The sequence below is a fragment of the Saccopteryx leptura genome, chromosome 6, assembly GCF_036850995.1.
Source record: "Saccopteryx leptura isolate mSacLep1 chromosome 6, mSacLep1_pri_phased_curated, whole genome shotgun sequence".
Lineage (NCBI taxonomy): Eukaryota > Metazoa > Chordata > Mammalia > Chiroptera > Emballonuridae > Saccopteryx > Saccopteryx leptura.
The window spans coordinates 168,195,529-168,217,457 of NC_089508.1; the positions used below are offsets into that span (position 1 = coordinate 168,195,529).

The following is a 21,929-nucleotide window of genomic DNA, read 5'->3' on the forward strand; positions in this document are numbered from 1 at the left end:
GATCCTTTGATTTTTTTTTATTTTTATTTTTTTTAAAATTTTATTATTATTGAGACAGAGAGGGATAGATAGAGACAGATAGACAGGAATGGAGAGAGATGAGAAGCATCAATCATTAGTTTTTCGTTGCGACACCTTAGTTGTTCATTGATTGCTTTCTCATATGTGCCTTGACTGTGGGCCTTCAGCAGACCGAGTAACCCCCTGCTTGAGCCCGTGACCTTGGGTCCAAGCTGGTGAGCTTTGCTCAAACCAGATGAGCCCGCGCTCAAGCTGGTGACATTGGCGACCTCGGGGTCTCGAACCTGGGTCCTCCGCATCCCAGTCCGACGCTCTATCCACTGCAACACCACCCAGTCAGGCTTTTTTTTTTTTTTTAAGAACAGTTTTTCCAATTAGGAATTAATACATGTTCATCAAAAAAGTCTTTGGGGGCCTGACCTGTGGTGGTGCAGTGGATAAAGCATTGACCTGGAAATGCTGAGGCCGCCGGTTCAAAACCCTGGGCTTGCCTGGTCAAGGCACATATGGGAGTTGATGCTTCCAGCTCCTCCCCCCTTCTCTCTCTGTCTCTCCCTCTCCTCTCTAAAGATGAATAAAAAATAAAAAAAGTCTTTGGGGAGTGCAGAAGAGGAAAAAGAAGGAAAAAGATCTCCAAGTTATATTTAAGTCTCAATCTTTAAATCTAAATCTTCTACCTTTGTCTCTTGTTTTCCTCACCCACTTTTTTCCCTTAAATTTTATTTTGTTGAAAAAAGTCATTCATGCTGTCGTTTTTTACTGTCTGGATTTTGCTGATTGCATCCCAGTGGAATAATATATCCTCTGTATTTCCTGTAAATTGGTAGAGAACGATTTTCAAACCAGATCTAACGATCGTAGTGTTTTTGCCAGCACCATATGGCTGCCATATTGTGGCTGCGATTTTATAGCATTCGTTAACTTTGTGTTCCTGAACCCTTTCCTATGAAATAAATTACAGTTCTCCTCAAATGAATTATATGTACAAGTGTATTTTATAATTAGGAAAATATACGTCATTTTACTATTTGATGTTTACAAATAGAAACTTGCTATTTCTGCTGTTTTCTTCCTACACTGTTTTCTACGTTAAATTAATGTTTAAAAATTAACATATTGTTGGAAAAATAATTCCAGCATCTTTTTATTTCTACCTGTTTCCAAACTTTTGGATGTGATTTAACTTTAGTATTTGTTTATTTATTTACTTGTGCTCTCTTTGTGCCAGAAAGATTTATCACCAGGTGGATATGTTTTGTAATTTGGAGAGGTTCTCTTCTGTTTCTAATAAGTGTTTTCATATAGGTATTTCAGGAGCCAGCAGAGGAAGAACGAGATGGCAGAAAAAAGAAATATCCTAGTCCCCAGAAGACTCGTTCAGAATCTAGTGAACGAAGGTTTGTGTATGTTTTTAATTAGGAAAACATTGATAATGAACTTTTCAGTTACATTAGAAGGGCATTAAAGGGATTTCTAAACTGTGAACTGACTTCTCTTTCTCCCTTTCTCTGAACTGATTAAAGAAAGAGAAAGTTACCTTTCTTTCTTCCCTTCTTTTTTTGTCTTTGTCATACTTTGCCTTCCATTTATAAACAGTCATCATTATGTGCTTTCCCCAAGAGCTCAGGGGTGGGGGCAGCATTCTCCTTAGAGAATATAATGAAATGTTCCATTTGGTTAGGGGGGTTTAGTATTTTATAAATCATCCATAGCATTTTATATTGCAATTAGTGCATATTAAAGCTTGAATCATCAGCCTGCCATCAAAAAATTAGTCTTTGTTTAGGAAAACTTTCTTTTGAGTGTTTTTTTTTTCTAGTTTTAAATATCTGCTTTCCCTCTCACTCTCCCCATCCTTTGGATCCACCTCTTTTTTCACTTCTCCCCACCAGTGTGCCTGAGGGAATGTTGTTTCTTTTTTATAGTGGATTAGAGAGATTATGTGGTAGTCTTATGCTTTTCTATAAAAGCATAGATGTTATGAATTTTGATGCATCAGGACGGTATTTTATACCACTGATTTGTTTGCAGACTTGGTTTCTATAGTGTACTTATGGCTTTTATATCTGTGTATTATAGGACACGTGAGAAGAAAAGAGAGGATGGCAAGTGGAGAGACTATGACAGGTACTTTGAGCGGAATGAATTGTACCGTGAGAAGTATGACTGGAGAAGAGGTAGGAGTAAGAGCCGAGGCCTGAGTCGAAGCCGAAGCCGAAGTCGGGGGCGCAGCAAAGACCGGGATGCAAATAGGAATGTTGGTGAGTAATGAGGCTTCCTCCTGAAGCCGCTGTGGTTGCTTATCTTCCTGTATCACAAGAGCACCAGAACTTCTCTTAAAGTTAAATGTACCATTAATATGTCTGGCCAGTGTAAAATCTGTAATTATCTTAAAAAATTTGGTATTGCTTTTGTTACAAAGACATGGCTCTTTTCTCAAGATAGTGTCAAGGAGTTTGACTCAAAAGCTATTCGTAAGTGTATCATAGGAGGTACACATCTAGACTTAAGTTATTTTGTATAATTGAAACAAATGACCTTTAATCAACAAAGCTATCACTGAAGGATAGCTTTGCCCCAAAAAGAATTAGTTTGCTTTAAGGTTTCCTAGAATTTATCAAATTAAAAAGAAAAACATTTAAGTACCGGGATCCCAACCACTGATCTCCATGGTTGTCAGTTCAGAAGTCATTTCTTGGATAGCTTATTAAATGTCAGTGGAGAAGCTGGCCTTTTTTCACTATTGGTGTTGATGTTATAAAAGATCATTTTACACAAGTTTCTGGTCATAACTGTCACATTGTTTATGTTCCTGCTTTTAGGATATATTAATAATGGAAGCACTTTGAAATATTGATAGCTCAGTAAATTACTTCAGTAGTCTCATCTTTCCTATTTAAGTGAAAAAATAACCATATTTTAAGAATAAATGTCTGATCTCACTTGTTTTTTATTTTTATTTTGTTTCTAATACAGAGCACAGAGAAAGATCCAAGTTTAAGAGTGAAAGGAATGACTTGGAGAGTTCTTATGTGCCTGTGTCTGCACCCCCTCCAAACTCTTCCGACCAGTATTCTTCTGGGGCACAGTCTATTCCCAGCACTGTTACTGTGATTGCACCTGCGCACCACTCGGAGAACACAACGGAGAGTTGGTCTAATTACTATAACAATCATAGCTCTTCCAATTCTTTTGGTCGTAACCCACCACCAAAGAGGCGATGCAGAGATTATGATGGTAAAAATTCTCTTTTATGCTATATGCAAAAGTTCTAGTGAAGCAGATGTTACTAATATTGCATACCTTCTCATTGTAGTTCAGTTTTTTTTAAAAGGGTTGAATGATGAGGTGAATCTCTTTTGACATATGCTTATTTACTTGTTTGTTTTAGTAGTTTGGCTCTTGTGAAGCAAATGCTCAAATTTGATCCTTTGTCTTTTGTTGTTCTTGTTACTTGCAACACTATAAGTATGCCACAAAATTTGATAGACACTAGGAATTTAACTTCTTTCTGTGGTGGTTGGTGCTGGGAATTTTTTATATGCTGACTTTCCATTTGAATGAATTAATCTGTGTGTTTTAACTTTTTATTAAGAAAATATTTAGATGCTTATAAAAGTTGACAATAATATAATTAACCCTAGTGTAGCCATGACCTCACATCAATAATGATTAATTTTTATCTGTATACCTACCACTTCTCACTGGCCTGTACTATTTGAAGCAAGTCGCAGACATTATAATCTATTTTTTAATAAATATAGAATTTTGTGTGTGTGTGTGTGTGTGTGTACACACTTTTTTAAAAAGTAGGGAATAGAATCTAATCATAATTTAAGAGTTGTTTTACTTTTGCCCTAGTCTCCCAGCCACAGAGCTCTCCTTCCCAAGGCCAACTTAATGTTATTCATTTCTTGTGTATCTTTTCAAACATAATCTCTACATATGTACATAAACAGATACATATCTTTTCCCTACTCTTTTGCATAAATGTTAGTATACTATTCACATTCTTTTTTTTTTTTTGTATTTTTTCTGAAGCTAGAAACGGGGAGAAACAGTCAGATAGACTCCCGCATGCACCCGACCGGGATCCACCCGGCAGACCGGGATCTACCCGGCACGCCCACCACGGGGGATGCTCTGCCCACCAGGGGGCGATGCTCTGCCCCTCCAGGGCATTGCTCTGTTGCGACCAGAGCCACTCTAGCGCCTGGGGCAGAGGCCAAGGAGCCATCCCCAGCGCCCGGGCCATCTTTGCTCCAATGGAGCCTCGGCTGCGGGAGGGGAAGAGAGAGACAGAGAGGAAGGAGAGGGGGAGGGGTGGAGAAGCAGATGGGCGCTTCCCCTGTGTGACCTGGCCGAGAATTGAACCCGGGACCCCTGCACGCCATGCCGACGCTCTACCATTGAGCCACCGGCCAGGGCCTATTCACATTCTTTATGGTGTTGTTTTCCACTTAATAATAAATATTTCTTGGCAGTCATATTAATACATAAAGAGCTTTCTCAATAATTTTTAGGCTTTTTAGTATTATATATGTACAAAAGTGTGTTTACCCTATTTTTTTTTCCCCGAGAGAGAGAGAGAGGGAGGGAGGGGCAGGGATACACAGAGAAGAAGAGAAATAGATAAGAAGCATCAACTCATAGTTGTGGCACTTTAGTGGTTCATTGATTGCTTTCTCATATGTGCCTTGACTGGGGGGCTCCAGCCAAGCCAGTGAACCCTTGCTCAAGCCAGCAACTATGGGGTCATGTTTGTAATCCTATGCTTAAGCTGGTGACCCCGTGTTCAAGCTGGTGAGCCTATGCTCAAGCCGGATGAGCCTGTGCTCAAGCCAGTGACCTCGGGAACCTGGGTCCTCAGTGTCCCAGGTCAACTCTCTGTCCACTGTGCCACCACCTGGTCAGGCTGTTTAACCTATTCTTTTTTTTTTTTGTTTAACCTATTCTTTATTGATGCACTTTTGGGATGTTTCTGATAGCTTCCTGGTAGAAACAATGCTGCAGTGAAAAATCCAGTATGTGATGTCCACTTGAATATTTTAAACTAAAGTTTCAGCTTGCAGATACAGCAAGAATGGTTGGTTGCTTTAGAATAATATAAAACTAGGTAGTGCAGATTAGATTATCCAATTCAAATGTTTATTGCCCCACCCTGATCTCAGCCTTTGTTAAATTGATTTTTGTTTAAAATGCCTGAATTTTTTTTGTCAATTATTCTTTTGCTCTAAACCTCTCTCAGAGCATCAGAGTTACACTTGATTTTCCATGTTTAACTATCCTTCTGTTAACTCCTTTCATCTTGTAAAATATCTTAATATTTATTATGAACATTTCATAGCAAATGGGTTAATAGTGTCTAATAGCCTGTTCTTGGCTCTGTTACTTGCTAACTCAATAAATCATAGTCTCATAGTGTAGAAAGTAGAGTATATCTGCCCTGACCTCAGGGATATGTGATGATTAAGAGATAACACACTTAAGGGCTTAGACTCCTTGGACAAAAAAACACTTTATAAATCAGATTGGTTATTTTCTTCACTCTAAGTAGATCTTAATGAGAGTCTCCTTTTTTCCTACAGAAAGAGGATTTTGTATACTTGGTGACCTTTGTCAGTTTGATCATGGAAATGATCCTCTGGTTGTTGATGAAGTTGCTCTGCCAAGCATGATTCCTTTCCCTCCACCTCCTCCTGGGCTTCCTCCTCCACCTCCTCCTGGAATATTAATGCCTCCAATGCCAGGCCCGGGCCCTGGCCCCGGGCCCGGTCCAGGCCCAGGTCCAGGCCCAGGTCCAGGTCCAGGTCCTGGTCACAATATGAGACTTCCTGTTCCCCAAGGACATGGCCAGCCTCCACCTTCTGTCGTGCTTCCCATACCAAGTAAGTGTATGTTTGACTGTTTCTTTAGCACAGAATTGTATTTTGAAGAACCCATCTCTTTCAGCTAACTTGATGCTACATTTAAAGTTTTTGGAAAGTCAATTAATAATAGAACTTAGACTATAATTCTATAATTAAGATGCTCTTTTCTTTTTTTCCATCCATTGTTGTATTGCATTTGTAGTACCTTGAAGTGTAAATTTTTTCAGTAGTGGCCTAAGCTACGTTGACCTGGAGTAAAAATCTTGCTAGTTAATACCATCTTAAGAAAGCTAATGTTCTGAAGATGTCAGAAAAAGAGCATACCAGTAGTTTAATGAAATTTCCCAGTCTTTAAAGAAAATTTATTTAAGAATATTGAAATAACTTTAAAAAACCTTTTATTATGGAAAATATCATGTACACAGAGGTAGAATAATAATATATTATCCACATATACTGTCATTAATTTCATTGGATTATCAGTATTCATCTGTCCTGTTTCATTTATGCCCTCTACTCACTCCCTCCTTTTTTTGGCTTGGTTATTTTTGCTGGAGTAAATGTCAAGTGTCTTATTTTACCAGTATATACGTCTATGAATCTCTTCACTGAAAGGACTGTTTTTATATTAATATGCTCTTATCATATCTGTGGAAATTAGGATGAAGAAATGTTTGAAAAGGATCATTTAAGAAACAGTTGCTAATTTATCAGAAACAAAAGACAAAAAAAAATTTTTTTTTAAGTGAGAGGAGGGAAGATAGACTCCTGCATGCCCTCCTGACTGGGACCTACCTGGCAGCCCTGTCTAGGGCCGATGCTTGAGCATCAAGCTATTTTTAGTGCCTGAGGCTGACATGATGAGACCACCTGAGCTGTCCTCAGTGCCTGGGGCTGATGCTCAAACCAAATGAGCCACTGGCTATGGGAGGGGAAGAGGGAGAGAAGGGGGAGCGGTAGGGGGAGAGAAATAGATGGTTACTTCTCGATTTTACAGAGAAAGAGAGAGAAAAGGAGGGGATCAGTGGGAAGCATCAACTCGTAGTAGTTTCTCATATGTGCTTTCATGGCACAGGTCTGGGGTTTCCAACTGGCGGCCTTAGTGTACACCCAGGTTAACACCCCATCCACTGCACCACCTCAGGTCAGGCTAACTTTTCAATATTTTTCAAATGTTTATTTTATTAATTTTAGAGAGAGAGGAAAAGAGAGAGAGACAGGGCCCTGGCCGGTTGGCTCAGTGGTAGAGCATCGGCCTGGCGTGTGGGAGTCCCGGGTTCGATTTCCGGCCAGGGCACACAGGAGAAGCACCCATCTGCTTCTCCACTCCTCCTCCTGTTCTTCCTCTCTGTCTCTCTCTTCCCCTCCCACAGCCAAGGCTCCATTGGAGCAGAGTTGACCCGGGTGCTGAGGATGGCTCTGAGGCCTCTGCCTCAGGCACTAGAATGGCTCTGGTTGCAACAGAGCGACGCCCCAGACAGGCAGAGCATCGCCCCCTGGTGGGCATGCTGGGTGGATCATGGTCGGGCGCATGCGGGAGTCTGTCTGACTGCCTCCCCGTTTCCAACTTCAGAAAAATACAAAAATAAATAAATACATAAATAAATAAAGAAGGAGAGAGAGACAGGAACCTCGAACCTTGAATCCTGAGGATTCCTCTAACCATCTGAGCTATCTAGTTGGTTATAGATAGCTAACTGAGGTTATAGATAGCATTCCTCTAACTGAGCTGGAAATACAGTATACATTTTAAAAAGTTAAATTCAGCCCTGGCCTGTTGGTTCAGTGGCTATAGCTTTGGTCTGGTGTGTGGACATCCTGGGTTTGATCCCTGGTCAGGGCACACACGAGAAGTGACCATCTGCTTCTCTTTCCCTCCCTCTTTCTCTTCTCTACCTTTTACCCTCTAGAAGCCAGTGGCTCAGTTGGTTCGAGCATCAGCCCTTGGTGCTGAGGATAGCTCAATTGGTCCAAGTTTGTCAGCCTTGGGCGCTGAGGGATAGCTCTGTTGACTCGAGCATCGGCCCCAGATGGGGATTGCCAGGTACATCCTGGTCAGGGCGCATGCTGGAATCTGTCTGTGTCCCCTCCTCTCACTTAAAAAAAAAAAGTTAAATCCAAGACTGTCCTTAGCTATGAAAATAAATTTTGTTTAATTTATTGATTTTAGAGAGAATTTGGAAAGTGGGGGCACAAAGATCTGTCTGTGCCCTGACTGGAGATCAAACCCTCAACCTTGGCTTGTCAGGATGACTCTCTAACCAACTGAGCTACCTGACCAGGGCTTTGCCATGAGGAATTTTTAGCAGACAGAAAAGTTGAAGGAACTATACACAGAACACCCATATACTCACTATCTAGATTTTTTTCTTTTTTGTGTGTGCAAATCAGACAGAAAGGGAGAGAGATGAGAAGCAGCATCAGGTACTTTAGTTTTTCATTGATTGCTTTTCATACATGCCTTGACTGGAGGGGCTTTAGCCGAGCCAGTGACCTTTGGCCTCAAGCCAGTGACCATGGGGTCAATGTCTGTGATCCCACGCTCAAGCTGGCGACCTCAGGGTTTCAAACCTGGGTCCTCATCGTCCCAAGTCCATCCTCTATCCACTGCAGCAACACCTGGTCAGGCTCTATCTAGGTTCTACAGTTAACATTTTACTATATTTGTATTATCATATACCTTTTCATCTCCATTTTTTACTTACTTCACAGTATGTTGCAGTCATTATTACTACATTTGTAACATGTTTATCATTTGCCTAAGAGTTCTGTAGAGCCCTGGCCAGATAGCTTAGTTGGTTGAAACACCATCCTGGTACACAGAGGTTGCTAGTTTGATCAGGGCACATACAGAAACAGATCTATGTTTCTGTCTCCCCCCCCCCCCCCCAAACCAATAAATATATATAAAAAAAAGAACTCTGTAGAACTTGGCCATCACCTCAGAAAGTTTCAAGTCCCTCCCTAGTCATTTTTCACTCCCACCCCTCAAAGGCAATCAGTTTTGCTTTCTTCACACTAGATCAGTTTTGTCTATTCTAGAATTAAATGCCATTTTAATTTTGTAACTTTATAGCGCTTAAGCTTCTATATATCATATTCCTTAATTCTGTTCCAAGCCAAAGTAGGTATTTTAAGTATGAATATTCCAAATTAGTACTTTTATCATAAGTATTTTTATTAGTTAGGAAATAGTAATGCTCTTTGACTTTTTGTTATCCTCAGGACCACCTATAACACAGTCAAGCTTAATAAACAACCGTGACCAGCCTGGGACAAGTGCAGTACCCAATCTTACACCAGTGGGAGCAAGACTACCTCCTCCTTTACCCCAGAACCTCCTTTACACCGTGTCAGAACGTAAGTTAATGTTGTTTGACTTAAAATTGCTAGGGTGTAGGGAAGCCAAGTTTTTTCATATCAGTATTACACTTTAAAAAAAAAAAAGATTTTATTTATTGGTTTTACAAAGAGAGGAGAGAAGGGGGAAGTGTGCAGTATCAACTCATAGGTACTTCACTTTAGTTGTTCATTGCTTGTTTGTTGCTTCTTGTACGTGCCTTGACCAGGCAAGCCCAGGGGTTTTGAACCGGCGACCTCAGCGTTCCAGGCGCTCTAGCCATTGTGCCACCACAGGTCAGGCTCAGTGTTACACCTTTTAAAATACAATTAATTTATATTTGTATTTACTGGGTAGCTTACTGTGTGGTTATACTTTATAGTTGGATTTTGATTTTGGGACTTTAATGGGAGAAAAGAGCAGGCCTCTTGTTTTGGAGAAGTCTTCTCTGCTATACAGTAGCAACATTTAATAATATCTGAAGGAAATTCATTTTGAAATTCTTGTTAAAAAATTATTCCTCTGATTGAGTGTCTAAAACCTAAGGCTTAGCTCCTCCAGATATACAAAATGTCTGCTAAAATAAGCCTAATTTATTTAACTTGGACACTGAAATAAAAATACAGAGCATCATTTAAATTGTGATGGTTAGGCTGTCTGTGTTTAACTATAGTAATGTATTTTTCTTGAATCTTTTTTTTTTTTTTTTTTTTTTTTCCTGAAGCTGGAAACAGGGATAGACAGTCAGACAGACTCCTGCATGCGCCCGACCGGGATCCACCTGGCATGCCCACCAGGGGTGACGCTCTGCCCACCAGGGGGGCGATGCTCTGCCCATCCTGGGCGTCGCCATGTTGCGACCAGAGCCACTCTAGTGCCTGAGGCAGAGGCCACAGAGCCATCCCCAGCGCCCGGGCCATCTTTGCTCCAGTGGAGCCTTGGCTGTGGGAGGGGAAAAGAGAGACAGAGAGGAAGGCGCGGCGGAGGGGTGGAGAAGCAAATGGGCGCTTCTCCTGTGTGCCCTGGCCGGGAATCGAACCCGGGTCCTCCGCACGCTAGGCCGGCGCTCTACCGCTGAGCCAACTGGCCAGGTTTCTTGAATCTTAATTCTTTTTTATTGGGTATTTTTTTTGTTTTTTCTTTTTTTGTTTACCAAGGTTTAAAATTTTTTTTCTTCAAAAACAAAATAGTTGGTTGTTAAAAAATGTTAGATGGTGTGGTGTTTTTTTTTTTACAGAGGCTATTTTTTTATGTAACTGTCATAAACATTTATTTTAATCTTTGTCATATTATGGAAAGGCAATTCAGCAAAGTAATTAAGCCAAGGTTCGAGTCCTGGTTTCATCCCTCACTGTCCTTGTGACATTAGGCAAGTTACTTAACCTTTCTGTATCTCAATTTCCTATTCTGTAAAATGAAGATCATAGGATTACTCACTTCATTAAGGTTGCTTTGAGGAATAAATGAATTAATACATTTAAGGTGCGTCTAGAGTAATACCTGACATCTAGTCAGTATACGTAAGGATTAGTTATTATATTATTGTAGTTATTATTGCCTTCTTTATTTTTTATTTTATTTTTTATTTTTCTGAAGCTGGAAACGGGGAGGCAGTCAGATAGACTCCTGCATGTGCCCAACCGGGATCCACCCGGCACGCCCACCAGGGGGCGTCGCTCTGTCGCGACCAGAGCCACTCTAGTGCCTGAGGCAGAGGCCAAGGAGCCATCCCCAGCGCCCGGGCCATCTTTTTGCTCCAATGGAGCCTTGGCTGCGGGAGGGGAAGAGAGAGACAGAGAGGAAGGAGGGGGGTGGAGAAGCAGATGGGCGCTTCTCCTGTGTGCCCTGGCCGGGAATCGAACCCGGGACTCCGGCACGCCAGGCCGATGCTCTACCACTGAGCCAACCGGCCAGGGCCTATTATTGCCTTCTTAATCTTCAGCCTTTCTGAACTCAAACCTGTTATCTTCTCGTTGAGTCTCTACCTCCACCATTCCTGTCTTTGTGGGAATACCATCCATCTAACCAGTTGAAATTGAAACTTTGACATACCTGTCTCATTGGTTGTTTTTTTATATCTAGTCAATCAAAAAAATCTTTTTTCTTTTTCTTCGAAGTAGCCCTTTCTGTCTATTACTACTACTGTAGCTTCTGCCCTCATCCACACTTGAATCACCTCACATTCAGATTATTGCTGTTGTCTCCTTGAATCCATTATATTTCTCCTCACTCCTTCGATGTATTTCAACTTCTGGTCTGCAGACTGGTGCCAGTCCACCAGAAATTTCATGCTGGTCTGCGAAAGAGTTAACCACTCTGATGTTGTATGAAGATTGTATGAAAGTTGTATGAAGATTGTATGAAAGGGTGGTTAACTCTTTTGCAGACCGGCACGAAATTTCTTGTGGACTGGCGTTTGAGACCCACTGCCCTAAGTCACATCACATAGTGTTGCTAAAGTAATTTTCCTGAGAAAATTAACAATGAGTTCATGAGAAGTCTTCAGTGGTCACTTAATTTCTTCTGAATCATAGACGAACTCTCTCTATGCCTCCTAATTTATCTTTCCCTTGTTGGTAATGTTTTCTCATGATTCCCTAACATGTGCCTTCCCTGGTCATTTCAGTTATGCCCTGTGTATGTCCCTTTGATGACTGAACTTTCTTTTTCTGTCTTCATTCCTAGTAATATGCTCTCCAAATCTTTTTTTTTTTTTTTTTTTTTTTTATAGTAGAGAGAGAGGGACAGACAGACAAGAAGGGAGGGAGATGAGAAACATCAATTCTTCGTTGTGGTTTCTTAGTAGTTCATTGATTGCTTTCTCAAATGTGCCTTTACTGGGAGGCTACAGCAGACTGAGTAACCCCTTGCTTGAGCCAGCGACCTTGGCTCCAAGCTGGTGAGCATTGCTCAAACCAGATGATCCTGCACTCAAGCTGGTGACCTCGGGGTCTCGAACCTGGGTCCTCTGCACCCCAGTCCGACACTATCCACTGTGCCACCGCCTGGTTAGGCGCTCTCCTAATCTTTTAAGGCCCAAATCTTCTAAGTACATGGAGAACATGATTGCTCTGTTCTAAACTACAGTATGAAAAAACGTTTATTATATAATGCCGTATAATTGTATACAGACCTATTTGATTTCTTTTCACAAATGTAAATCTAATATTCAGCTGAGCTTCTTTAAAACGGAAACCATGTCTGATTCTTAACTAATTTTTCCTGTTTCATACTTAGTATCTCACAATTTTCTATTTTCTGTAGTGTCTTTTTTCTTATTTTTAATGCAGTGACCTTGATAAATCAGGGTACATATGTTCCGAGAAAACATCTCCAGATTATTTTGACATTTGATTATGTTGCTTACCCCTTACCCAAAGTCAAATTGTCTTCTGTCACCCTCAATCTGGTTTTCTTTGTGCCCCTCCCTTCCCCCCACCCCCTCTCTCTCCTTCCTCACCCCCCCATTACTATCACATTCTTGTCCATGTCTCTGAGTCTCATTTTTTTTTAAAATTTATTTATTTATTCATTTTACAGAGGAGAGGGAGAGACAGAGGGGGAGAGAGAGAGAGGAGAGAGAGAGAAGGGGGGAGGACCTGGAAGCATCAACTCCCATATGTGCCTTGACCAGGCAAGCCCAGGGTTTCGAACCGGCGACCTCAGCATTTCCAGGTCAACGCTTTATCCACTGCGCCACCACAGGTCAGGCTCTGAGTCTCATTTTTATGTCTCATCTATGTAAGGGTTCATATATATTTTTTTAAATTTGTTTTTAATTTTTTATTTATTATTTTTTACAGAGAGTGAGTCAGAGAAAGGGATAGACAGGGACAGACAGACAGGAACGGAGAGAGATGAGAAGCATCAATCATTAGTTTTTCAGTACGCATTGCAACACCTTAGTTGTTCATTGATTGCTTTCTCATATGTGCCTTAACTGCGGGCCTTCAGCAGACCAAGTAACCCCTTGCTGAAGCCAGCGACCTTGGGTTCAAGCTGGTGGGCTTTTCCTCACTCAAGCTGGCGACCTTGGGGTCCCGAACCTGGGTCCTCTGCATCCTAGTCTGACGCTCTATCCACTGCGCCACTGCCTGGTCAGGCAAACATTATTTCTTAATGCCTTTGAACTTGTAAATATGATAATGAATTACTTATCTGAGCCTGACCAGTGGTGACGGAGTGGATAGAGTGTCGACCTGGGATGCTGAGGACCCAGGTTTGAGACCCCAAGGTCACCAACTTGAGCATGGGGTTGCAGGCTTGAACATGGGATTATTGAAATGATCCCAAGGTCACTGGCTTGAGCAAGGGGTCACTGCCTTGGCTGAAGCCTGTTTAGTCAAGGCACATATGAGAAGCAATGCGTGAACAACTAGAAAACTAGAATGCCAGAACTACAAGTTGATGCTTCTCATTTCTCTCCCTGCCTGTCTGTAAAATATATGAACAACTATCAGATCTGTAAGATATATAAACAGTTTAACATAGGAACATGAACTTGGCATGTATGGAGTTTGGAGTTGGAATTATCCAGTCACACACTGCACTGATTAATACTACTTGAATGCATATAAATTGTGAATCGCTCGTCTTCACCATTGTTGTAACCTATTTGATTTAAAAAAAATTTTTATTATGGAAAATTTTAAGTATACACAGGAGAGCAAATACTATATAGTAATTTTCATGTACTCATTTACCAGCTTCAGTGTTGATCAACATACAGCTAATCCTGTTAATCTTTTTCTGTAACTCACCCCGACCTGATTATTTAGGAAAAGGCCCCAAACATAACATTTTATTTGTAAAAACTTAATTACGTATTTCTAAAAAATAAGGATTAAACGCACACAGTCACAATACTTTATTATACTTTTCAAAATGCTTGTAACAGTTATCCTTTGTCAAGTGTGTAGTTAGTGTTCATATTTCCCAACTGTGTCATAAATGTCCTTTTACAGCTGACTCATTTGAAGCTGGATCCAAAGTTACACATTTTTAATTTTTTTAAATTGATTTTTAGAGAGATGGAGAGAACAGATGGGGGGAATTCGTTTGTTGTTCCACTTAGTAGTACGTTTGTCGATCGTCTCCCGTATGTGCCCTGTGACTCAAACCCGCAACCTTGGTGTTTTGGGATGATGCTCTAACTGAGCTAACGGGCCAGGGCCAGTTGATATGTTTCTTAAATCTTTAAATCCATAACAATTTTCCCTACCTTTCTTTCCCCACCCTTGGTATTTTTTTTTTTCTTTTGCATTCCTCTAAAGCTGGAAACGGGGAGAGACAGTCAGACAGACTCCCACATGCGCCCGACCGGGATCCACCTGGCACGCCCACCAGGGGCAATGCTCTGCCCACCAGGGGGCGATGCTCTGCCCCTCCTGGGCGTCGCTCTGCCGCGACCAGAGCCACTCTAGTGCCTGGGGCAGAGGCCAAGGAGCCATCCCCAGCGCCCGGGCCATCCTTGCTCCAATGGAGCCTTGGCTGCAGGAGGGGAAGAGAGATACAGAGAGGAAGGAGGGGTGGGGGTGGAGAAGCAAATGGGCGCTTCTCCTATGTGCCCTGGCCGGGAATCGAACCCGGGTCCCCCACACGCCAGGCCGACGCTCTACCGCTGAGCCAACCGGCCAGGGCCCCACCCTTGGTATTTTTGTGTCGAAGAAACATAATTTATCCTGAAGAATTTTTTTGTTTACATTCTGGACTTGGCACATTGCATCTCCTGGTGTCATTTAAAACATTCCTCTATTACCTGTGTTTCCTGAAAATTAAAGGTTAGATCTAGAGACTTTAATTAGGTTCACAGTTTGGCTTTTTCTTTTTTTGGCGTGAATATTTTATTGATTGGATTATATACTTCCTACTGTAGTACGTCCTTTTGTACGTTATAGCAAGTTGTCTACTTTCTGTGTTATAAATATTCATCAGTGTGTACAGGTGTTTTTGTCCTGATCCATTCATTTTAAACGGTGCTCATGGTTTCAGCAGTGATAGTGATTATTGCCTATAGTTTCTTTAGGGTTTATAAAAGTGTGATACTGTATCATTTTCAGCCTTTGGCTAAGGTCAAGTGTACCACTGTGATATTGTAATTCTGTAATTTCTTTCTCATTTATTGACTAGGATTCTGCAAAGTAAAACTCAGCAGTATGAACTGGTTAACCAGAAATGTAATATTTATGGGAAAGACAGGATAAATGCTGTTTCCTTTCCTTTACCAGTTTCAGAATAATGAGTTGATTTTCTATTATCTTCCAAAAGGGACTGCTCTATTTTTTTTAAGTATCATAATGAACTCATGGATTTTTAACACTTGATATGTTTTATTCCCTTATAGCCCTTTTTGATATCCAAATTTCACCTTTGACAAGTAGGAGCTTCTTCATATTGGCTACTATAGGTGGTTTTATTTTTGACATGCTAGTGTTTGATAGCCATCTTTCTTCTGGAAGGATAAGGTATACCAAGGTGCACTACCAGGCTCAACCTATAAATTGTCTGCCTAGACCTAGTATCAGCCTTTGTATCAAAGGAACTTTATTTTTGAAATAGTATTTAGAGACTTCAGTAAGTGTTGAAGAAAATTAGGCTTCATTTGAATAAACAGCTGTCTTTCTTAAGCATTTGAATGCATATTCTTTGTCATTTGTTTGGAAAAATAAAATATATTGTATAAACTAACCTTTTAGTTTCCAGTTTACTTTCAGATATTGATTAAATATACTTGGTACATTGAATGCTGTCATAAATTTAAACTAGTCACGTGAACTTAGATGATACTCGTTTTTTTCTCTTTAGCACACTGCTCATTTTTGTAAGAAATTCTCTACAGCAGGTCCTTCTCAAAACTTTTTTAGATCATTGAGGATATGTTAAATTGTTTTTGCAATGTAATGATTGATCCTTTTCTAATGTAAATTTTGAAAGGATTGGTGCTGAGTGGTCAGTGTGGTCTGCCATACAGTAGGTGAGCCACCTCCTCCTTCATTCTGTGCTTAGGAAGAGAAGGAAGTTGAGCACGTCTATTCCTCCTCTACTGTGAAATCAAGTGGGTGCTTTGTGGCTTGTCATATTAAGGTGTATTAAAAATCTTTTGGAATTTTATAACTATTAAGGAAATTTCATCAGGTGTTTAAAAAGATTCTAAATTCACTTTATTTTGTCTTGTGTCACATTGTAAATGTCTGACTTTAGATATAAAATATTGAGTAAATCTAATAAATAGGTCTCATATGGGATAGTCGTTGAAAAAGATAGTATTAAATGACCAACCAAAGGGAGGTTTTGCTCCTTGATAACCTTGTCTTTTTTTAATCTTGTTCTATAAATATTGGCTTCTTCATGTCTGACGTTCTTGCATATATATATATATATATATATATATATATATATATACTCTTAAAAGCTTTCTTTCATAAAGTGATTCTTAATATCTCAGATAACTTCATATGTACAGTGGCTTATTTTATTATCAGAGGGTTTTTCCTTATTTCTTTCTCTAGTTGTTATCCATCTGCTCATGGGATAACAAATTTTCACTATCTTAATTTTTTGTTTAGAACATTTCTTATTTTCTGTGAGGTTATGCTTGTGATATGTTTCCTTTTTTTCTTTTTAAAGTTATTTTATTATTTTTTTTCTTGCTCTCCGATATGGTAGTATATTTTGTGTCAACCTGAAATTATGTGAGTTTGAGGGAGAAGTGTTTTTTTGTTTTTGTTTTTTAGTGAATGTGACAGCCTTTATAACCACATGTCTCATTGGATAAAAAAAAACCTCTACATGGATAATAATAATAATAGTAATAGCTCAGGGTTCTTTTGTCTAATACTTTGATATGGTTGATTGTTCAGTTTTGGATAAAATTAGCACATATAGTTACTCCATTTAAGCTTATAAAAGATGAAAAGTATGCAGTCATACTTCCTAACTCTTCTTTAGATCTCAGTACATCCTAACCAGTTTGCATGTCTGTTTCTTGAGTTAGAAAGAATCTCAGTAATCTCTTTCTTGACCACTGTTCCTGTTGGTGCACTTTCTCTGTTCTTGGCTCGAGTCTCGGGAAGTAGTGCATCGTTACCTAAGAGAAGCTGTGACTCTCAATCCCAGCTGCCCTCCTATTCTTTCCTCTGTAGGACAGCCCATGTACTCTCGTGAACATGGTGCTGCTGCATCTGAGCGACTTCAGTTGGGGACACCACCTCCTCTGTTGGCAGCTCGTTTGGTGCCACCTCGAAACCTCATGGGATCCTCCATTGGGTACCATACCTCAGTCTCCAGCCCCACCCCTCTGGTCCCAGGTAAGCTTTGCTACAGATGGCTGCCCACCTCACTGATCTTTTGTACCATAAGCTGGCCAGCCTAAGAGATGACCTGGCATTCTGATCTGCTGTCACAGATTCCCATTAATGCTCTCAGGGAGTTTTTTTTCTGTTCTTTGCTTCCTTGGTTTGTCCCTAGTGGCTGCTACGTGATTAGGCCTCCTTTGTGTCTGTCATCTCTGGTGTCTTCTATATTTACTTTCAGTGCCTTGGTAACAAAGTCATGCTTGTTCTTTAAACTAGTTTCTAATCTTATAGAGAGGAATAGTTACTGCATGTTTTTTAGTCAGTTATTTATGACAATAAAAACTATGCTTAACATTAAAAAACCTGGCTTCTTGCTGACTGTGGATAAACATGTCTTTTTTCCCTCCCCAGACCTTTGTTGTGTGCACTGGCTGTATAATGTAGTGATTTCTGGAATACTCTTTTTCCCTATTGACATGTATGTTTTGATGATTATGGGTGTTTTGTGGGTGTCTCATGAAGGTTTTAGTATTTCTCACTTTGCCTTTAGATTTCCATTTATTATAAGTAACTAAAGGACTTAAAGTTTCTTGGGTTCTGTGTATCCCAGGACTTATAGAACAAGGTCATTTGAGTATATAACGTCCTTAAAACTTTCTGCAGGTTTAACTGTAGATTTTCTGTCAAGAGAGCCAACTAGTAAAGGATACCTTTTTTATCATAATTTCCTGGTCTTATATCTGAATCATAGAACTGATTGGCCAGTAATAAATATCTTGTAGCTGAAATTTAATATTAATGGCATAAAGAGTTTTTTCAGTAAGGAAAAAAAAGACACAAGGACTTCTAAATCACAATTGTGAAATATCAGTGTCTTCACTCAATTTTAACCCTTTTATTTTATGTAGGATGAAGCAGATATATACCATTTGGACATAAACACATTCAGCATTTTTGTTAACTAACAAAATAACTATTTAGTATTAGAATTTAAAAAATTAAATTTTTAGTTGTAGAGAAAACCCAAGGGACATGATAAAAGTGGCACTGATTGGGTGGGTGGTACCAGGATAATGATTATATTGATAAATACAAAATTCATGTTACTTAGCTTTTTGAAATAAAGCATTTGGAATTTGTGATATTTATGAAAACAGCTATTATCTCTTCAGTTTAAAGTGCAGATAACCTAGTTATAGATCTGTTTTCCCCTTAATTAAAAGAGCATCTAGAAATTGGTGAGACATAACAGGAAATTTAACCAGTCTTTTATATAGATATAAGGTGTTCCATGTATGTGAAAATTTCTCTTGAAAATGTGTGTTAAAGTTTGGATCAGGCGATTAACATATAGGATAAAAATGGCTAGTTAAATGAATCTGAGAATATATCAGTAATGAATAAATTTGTATGTCTTCTGTGTCTTTGTGATGGAGTACTTTTATTTTTTCACTTACAATAAGTGTATCTGTATACTGTAACTCAGAGAAATATATATGGGCTGATTGTATGTATTGAAAAAATGTTCACTTTTTACAGTTATTTTATAATAATGACAAATTATTTAAATATTCTCTGATTTCTTATGTGTTTTACTTTTCTTTAGATACGTATGAACCAGATGGTTATAACCCAGAAGCTCCTAGTATTACCAGTTCTGGTAGATCTCAGTACCGACAGTTCTTTTCAAGAACACAGACACAGCGCCCAAACCTGATTGGCCTAACCTCTGGAGATATGGATGCAAATCCAAGAGGTGAGAGCATCGAGGACTTCTTCTGAGGCTAAGTGTTGCACAAGAGTTGGGTATAACATTCTGACCTCACTGAGGTATAAAAGTACACTTTTGCTAAAGGGTGCTATAAAATCACCTCAAATAAATGTTTTTGAATAACTTTACCTCCAAAGTTTATTTTAAAGCTATAATCAGAAAACATTTTTTCAGTAAAAGTAATATTAATGGTATTTAATTGTCTTTTTGTGGAACTTTAGGCTGTTTAGGTATGTATAGGACACTGTGCTAGTAGATATTAGGCATAGAAAGAAGAAATGACATGGTCCCTTGCTCCTAAAGAACTGATCGCTTAAGGGCTGTTTTGTATCATAAGAGCTATACTTTGCACTAGTAATAATTGAGAACCTAAAATCTTGCAGTATAATTATTTGACCATTTTTAATGTTTATAATTACAGCCATGTGCCAGAACTTTTACAAAGCATAGTCACAAACTATGTGACTATATTTAAAAGATTAAATGCAATCATTTACTTTTAATATGGGTTGATACATTTCCCCTTCTCTCAGAAAATGTTTGGATGAAGAATTTGATGAGATTTCAATTTTTTATTATAATTAGACTTTTAGTATTTAATTTTAATTTGACTGGCCATGGGCCAACCTGACAGTATTTTTCTGCTTTAATTATATGGTGAATATTTTCTTCTTCTTTCTATCCTAATTTTACTGACTTTCCCTGTTTTATTTTTTTTTACGGACAGATTTCTTTTAGAGAAACAGAGAGAGGAAGGGTGAGAAACACTCATTGGTTGTCCCACTTAGTTGTGCATTCACCGGTTGCTTCCCGCATGTCCCTGATCGGGGAGTCAAACTCGCAACCTTGGTGTTTCAGGATGACCCTCTAACCAACTGAGCTAGCTGGCCAGGGCTAACTTTTTTTTTATTGACAGTAATGGCACTGTCCACCAACAGTTTTGTGTCAAGTAAGCCAAATGCTTTCATATGTATTATTATTTCTCATATTTCTTACAACTCCTTTAAAGAGGTACATTTTTATTCTCTTTTTACAGATAAAGACACTTAGGCTTAGAGAGAGTAAAGAACTCACCCCAAGTCACACAGCTATTAATGGCAGAACTGGAATTTGGATCCAGGTGTATCTAATTCCAAAGAATATGCTCTTATTTTCTATGCTATAAAGCAGCGGCTCTCGACCTGTGGGTTGCGACCCCGGCAGGGGTCGAATGACCAAAACACAGGGGTCGCCTAAAACCATCGGAAAATACATATTTATTATACAATACATTTTTAAATAAAATATGTATTTACGATGGCTTTAGGCGACCCGTGTTTTCGTTGTTCGACCCCCGCCGGGGTTGTGACCCACAGGTTGAGAACCACTGCTATAAAGTATATATTGTTACCAAATTGTTGAAATTAATGGGAAGAGCATATTCTCAGAATTTCAAGTCTTCTCATCACTAGCCTGGTCTGTCTGTACAGTTATATACAGCAATCCATTAGTCTCTCTTAGTGTAGAAGTTATGTGGTTTTTATACAACAGTCTTGCTTTATCGTCTTAGGCATGTCACTTAACCTCTAGCTATGTTTCTGCTTTATTATAAAGTAGTTCAGTAAGGAAAAGGATTAGGCAGTGACAGGTGGTGATGATAACTATTCTAAGGAAGACATAATGGCATCTCGTGAATGCTTTATGTTCTCACACTTGTTCTCTCATTCATTCTCCTCTGAAAACACAAGCCCTACAAGGGCTTTTTATTCACTAATTTATACCCCAGGTGTATTACAGTTGTTAAGCTGTAGCACATGCTCAAGAAATAGATGTTGAATGAATCTGCATCATAATTTTTCTGTCACACAGATGTAATGGAACATACCACCAGCAACCCCCATTCTTATCCCAACATCCAGTCCTACATATGTTACTCTTTGCTGCTAGTGTTATTTTTTTCTTTTTTTTTTTGTATTTTTCTGAAGTGTTCTAGAAGTAGGGAAGCAGAGAGACAGACTCCTGCGTGCACCTGACCGGGATCCACCCAGCATGCCCACCAGGGGGCAGTGCTCTGCCCATCTTGGGTGTTGTTCTATTGCAACCGGAGCCATTCTAGCACCTGATACAGAGGCCATGGAGCCATCCTCAGTGCCCGGGCCAACTTTGCTCCCATGGAGCCTTGGCTGCTGGAGGGGAAGAATGAGATAGAGAGGAAGGAGAGGGGGAAGGGGGAAGAAGCAAATGGGTGCTTCTCCTGTGTGCCCTGGCCGGGTATCGAACGCCAGGCCGATGCTCTACCACTGAGCTAGCTGGCCAGAGCCCATGCTAGTGTTACTTTTGGTGAAGTTGCTAAAGTTAGGGAGAATACTCAAGAGTAAACAGGCATAGTTTTGTGTTGTTCATTACCTCTGCCCACCCAGAGATAATCCAGTGTAAGGTCAGTTTCTTACAGTATTTTAGTCATACCTGTTGTGAATGAAATGTGCCAATTTATAATATTGGCTGTGGACCTTTCCTTTTAACTTCTAAGTTAAAAAATTTTTAAACCTATGAAGAAATCAAAGAAGTACAATAAACAGTTAAATACTTTCAGTTATATTCACCAATTGTTAATGTTTTGCCACCTTTGGGCACAAATACTTGTGTGCGCTCAC

At 39.6% G+C, this 21,929-nt stretch overlaps 1 protein-coding gene and 1 non-coding gene across 3 annotated transcripts in view; one reads left to right on the forward strand and one right to left on the reverse strand.

Moving 5' to 3' along the window:
• Positions 1-21,929, forward strand: part of RBM27 (RNA binding motif protein 27) — an 80,539-nt gene that overhangs the window by 22,587 nt on the left and 36,023 nt on the right. The window contains exons 4-10 of one of the 2 annotated variants that reach the window (XM_066344758.1): positions 1,327-1,418; positions 2,101-2,282; positions 2,998-3,258; positions 5,610-5,909; positions 9,117-9,251; positions 17,373-17,537; positions 19,132-19,281. In XM_066344758.1, coding sequence (XP_066200855.1) covers positions 1,327-1,418; positions 2,101-2,282; positions 2,998-3,258; positions 5,610-5,909; positions 9,117-9,251; positions 17,373-17,537; positions 19,132-19,281 — 1,285 coding nt within the window. The remainder of the gene's footprint in view (positions 1-1,326; positions 1,419-2,100; positions 2,283-2,997; positions 3,259-5,609; positions 5,910-9,116; positions 9,252-17,372; positions 17,538-19,131; positions 19,282-21,929) is intronic. The other variant, XM_066344759.1, reaches the window with a different exon arrangement.
• Positions 11,073-11,148, reverse strand: TRNAA-GGC (transfer RNA alanine (anticodon GGC)). Its single transcript has one exon. It is a non-coding gene; the product is annotated as a tRNA-Ala (tRNA).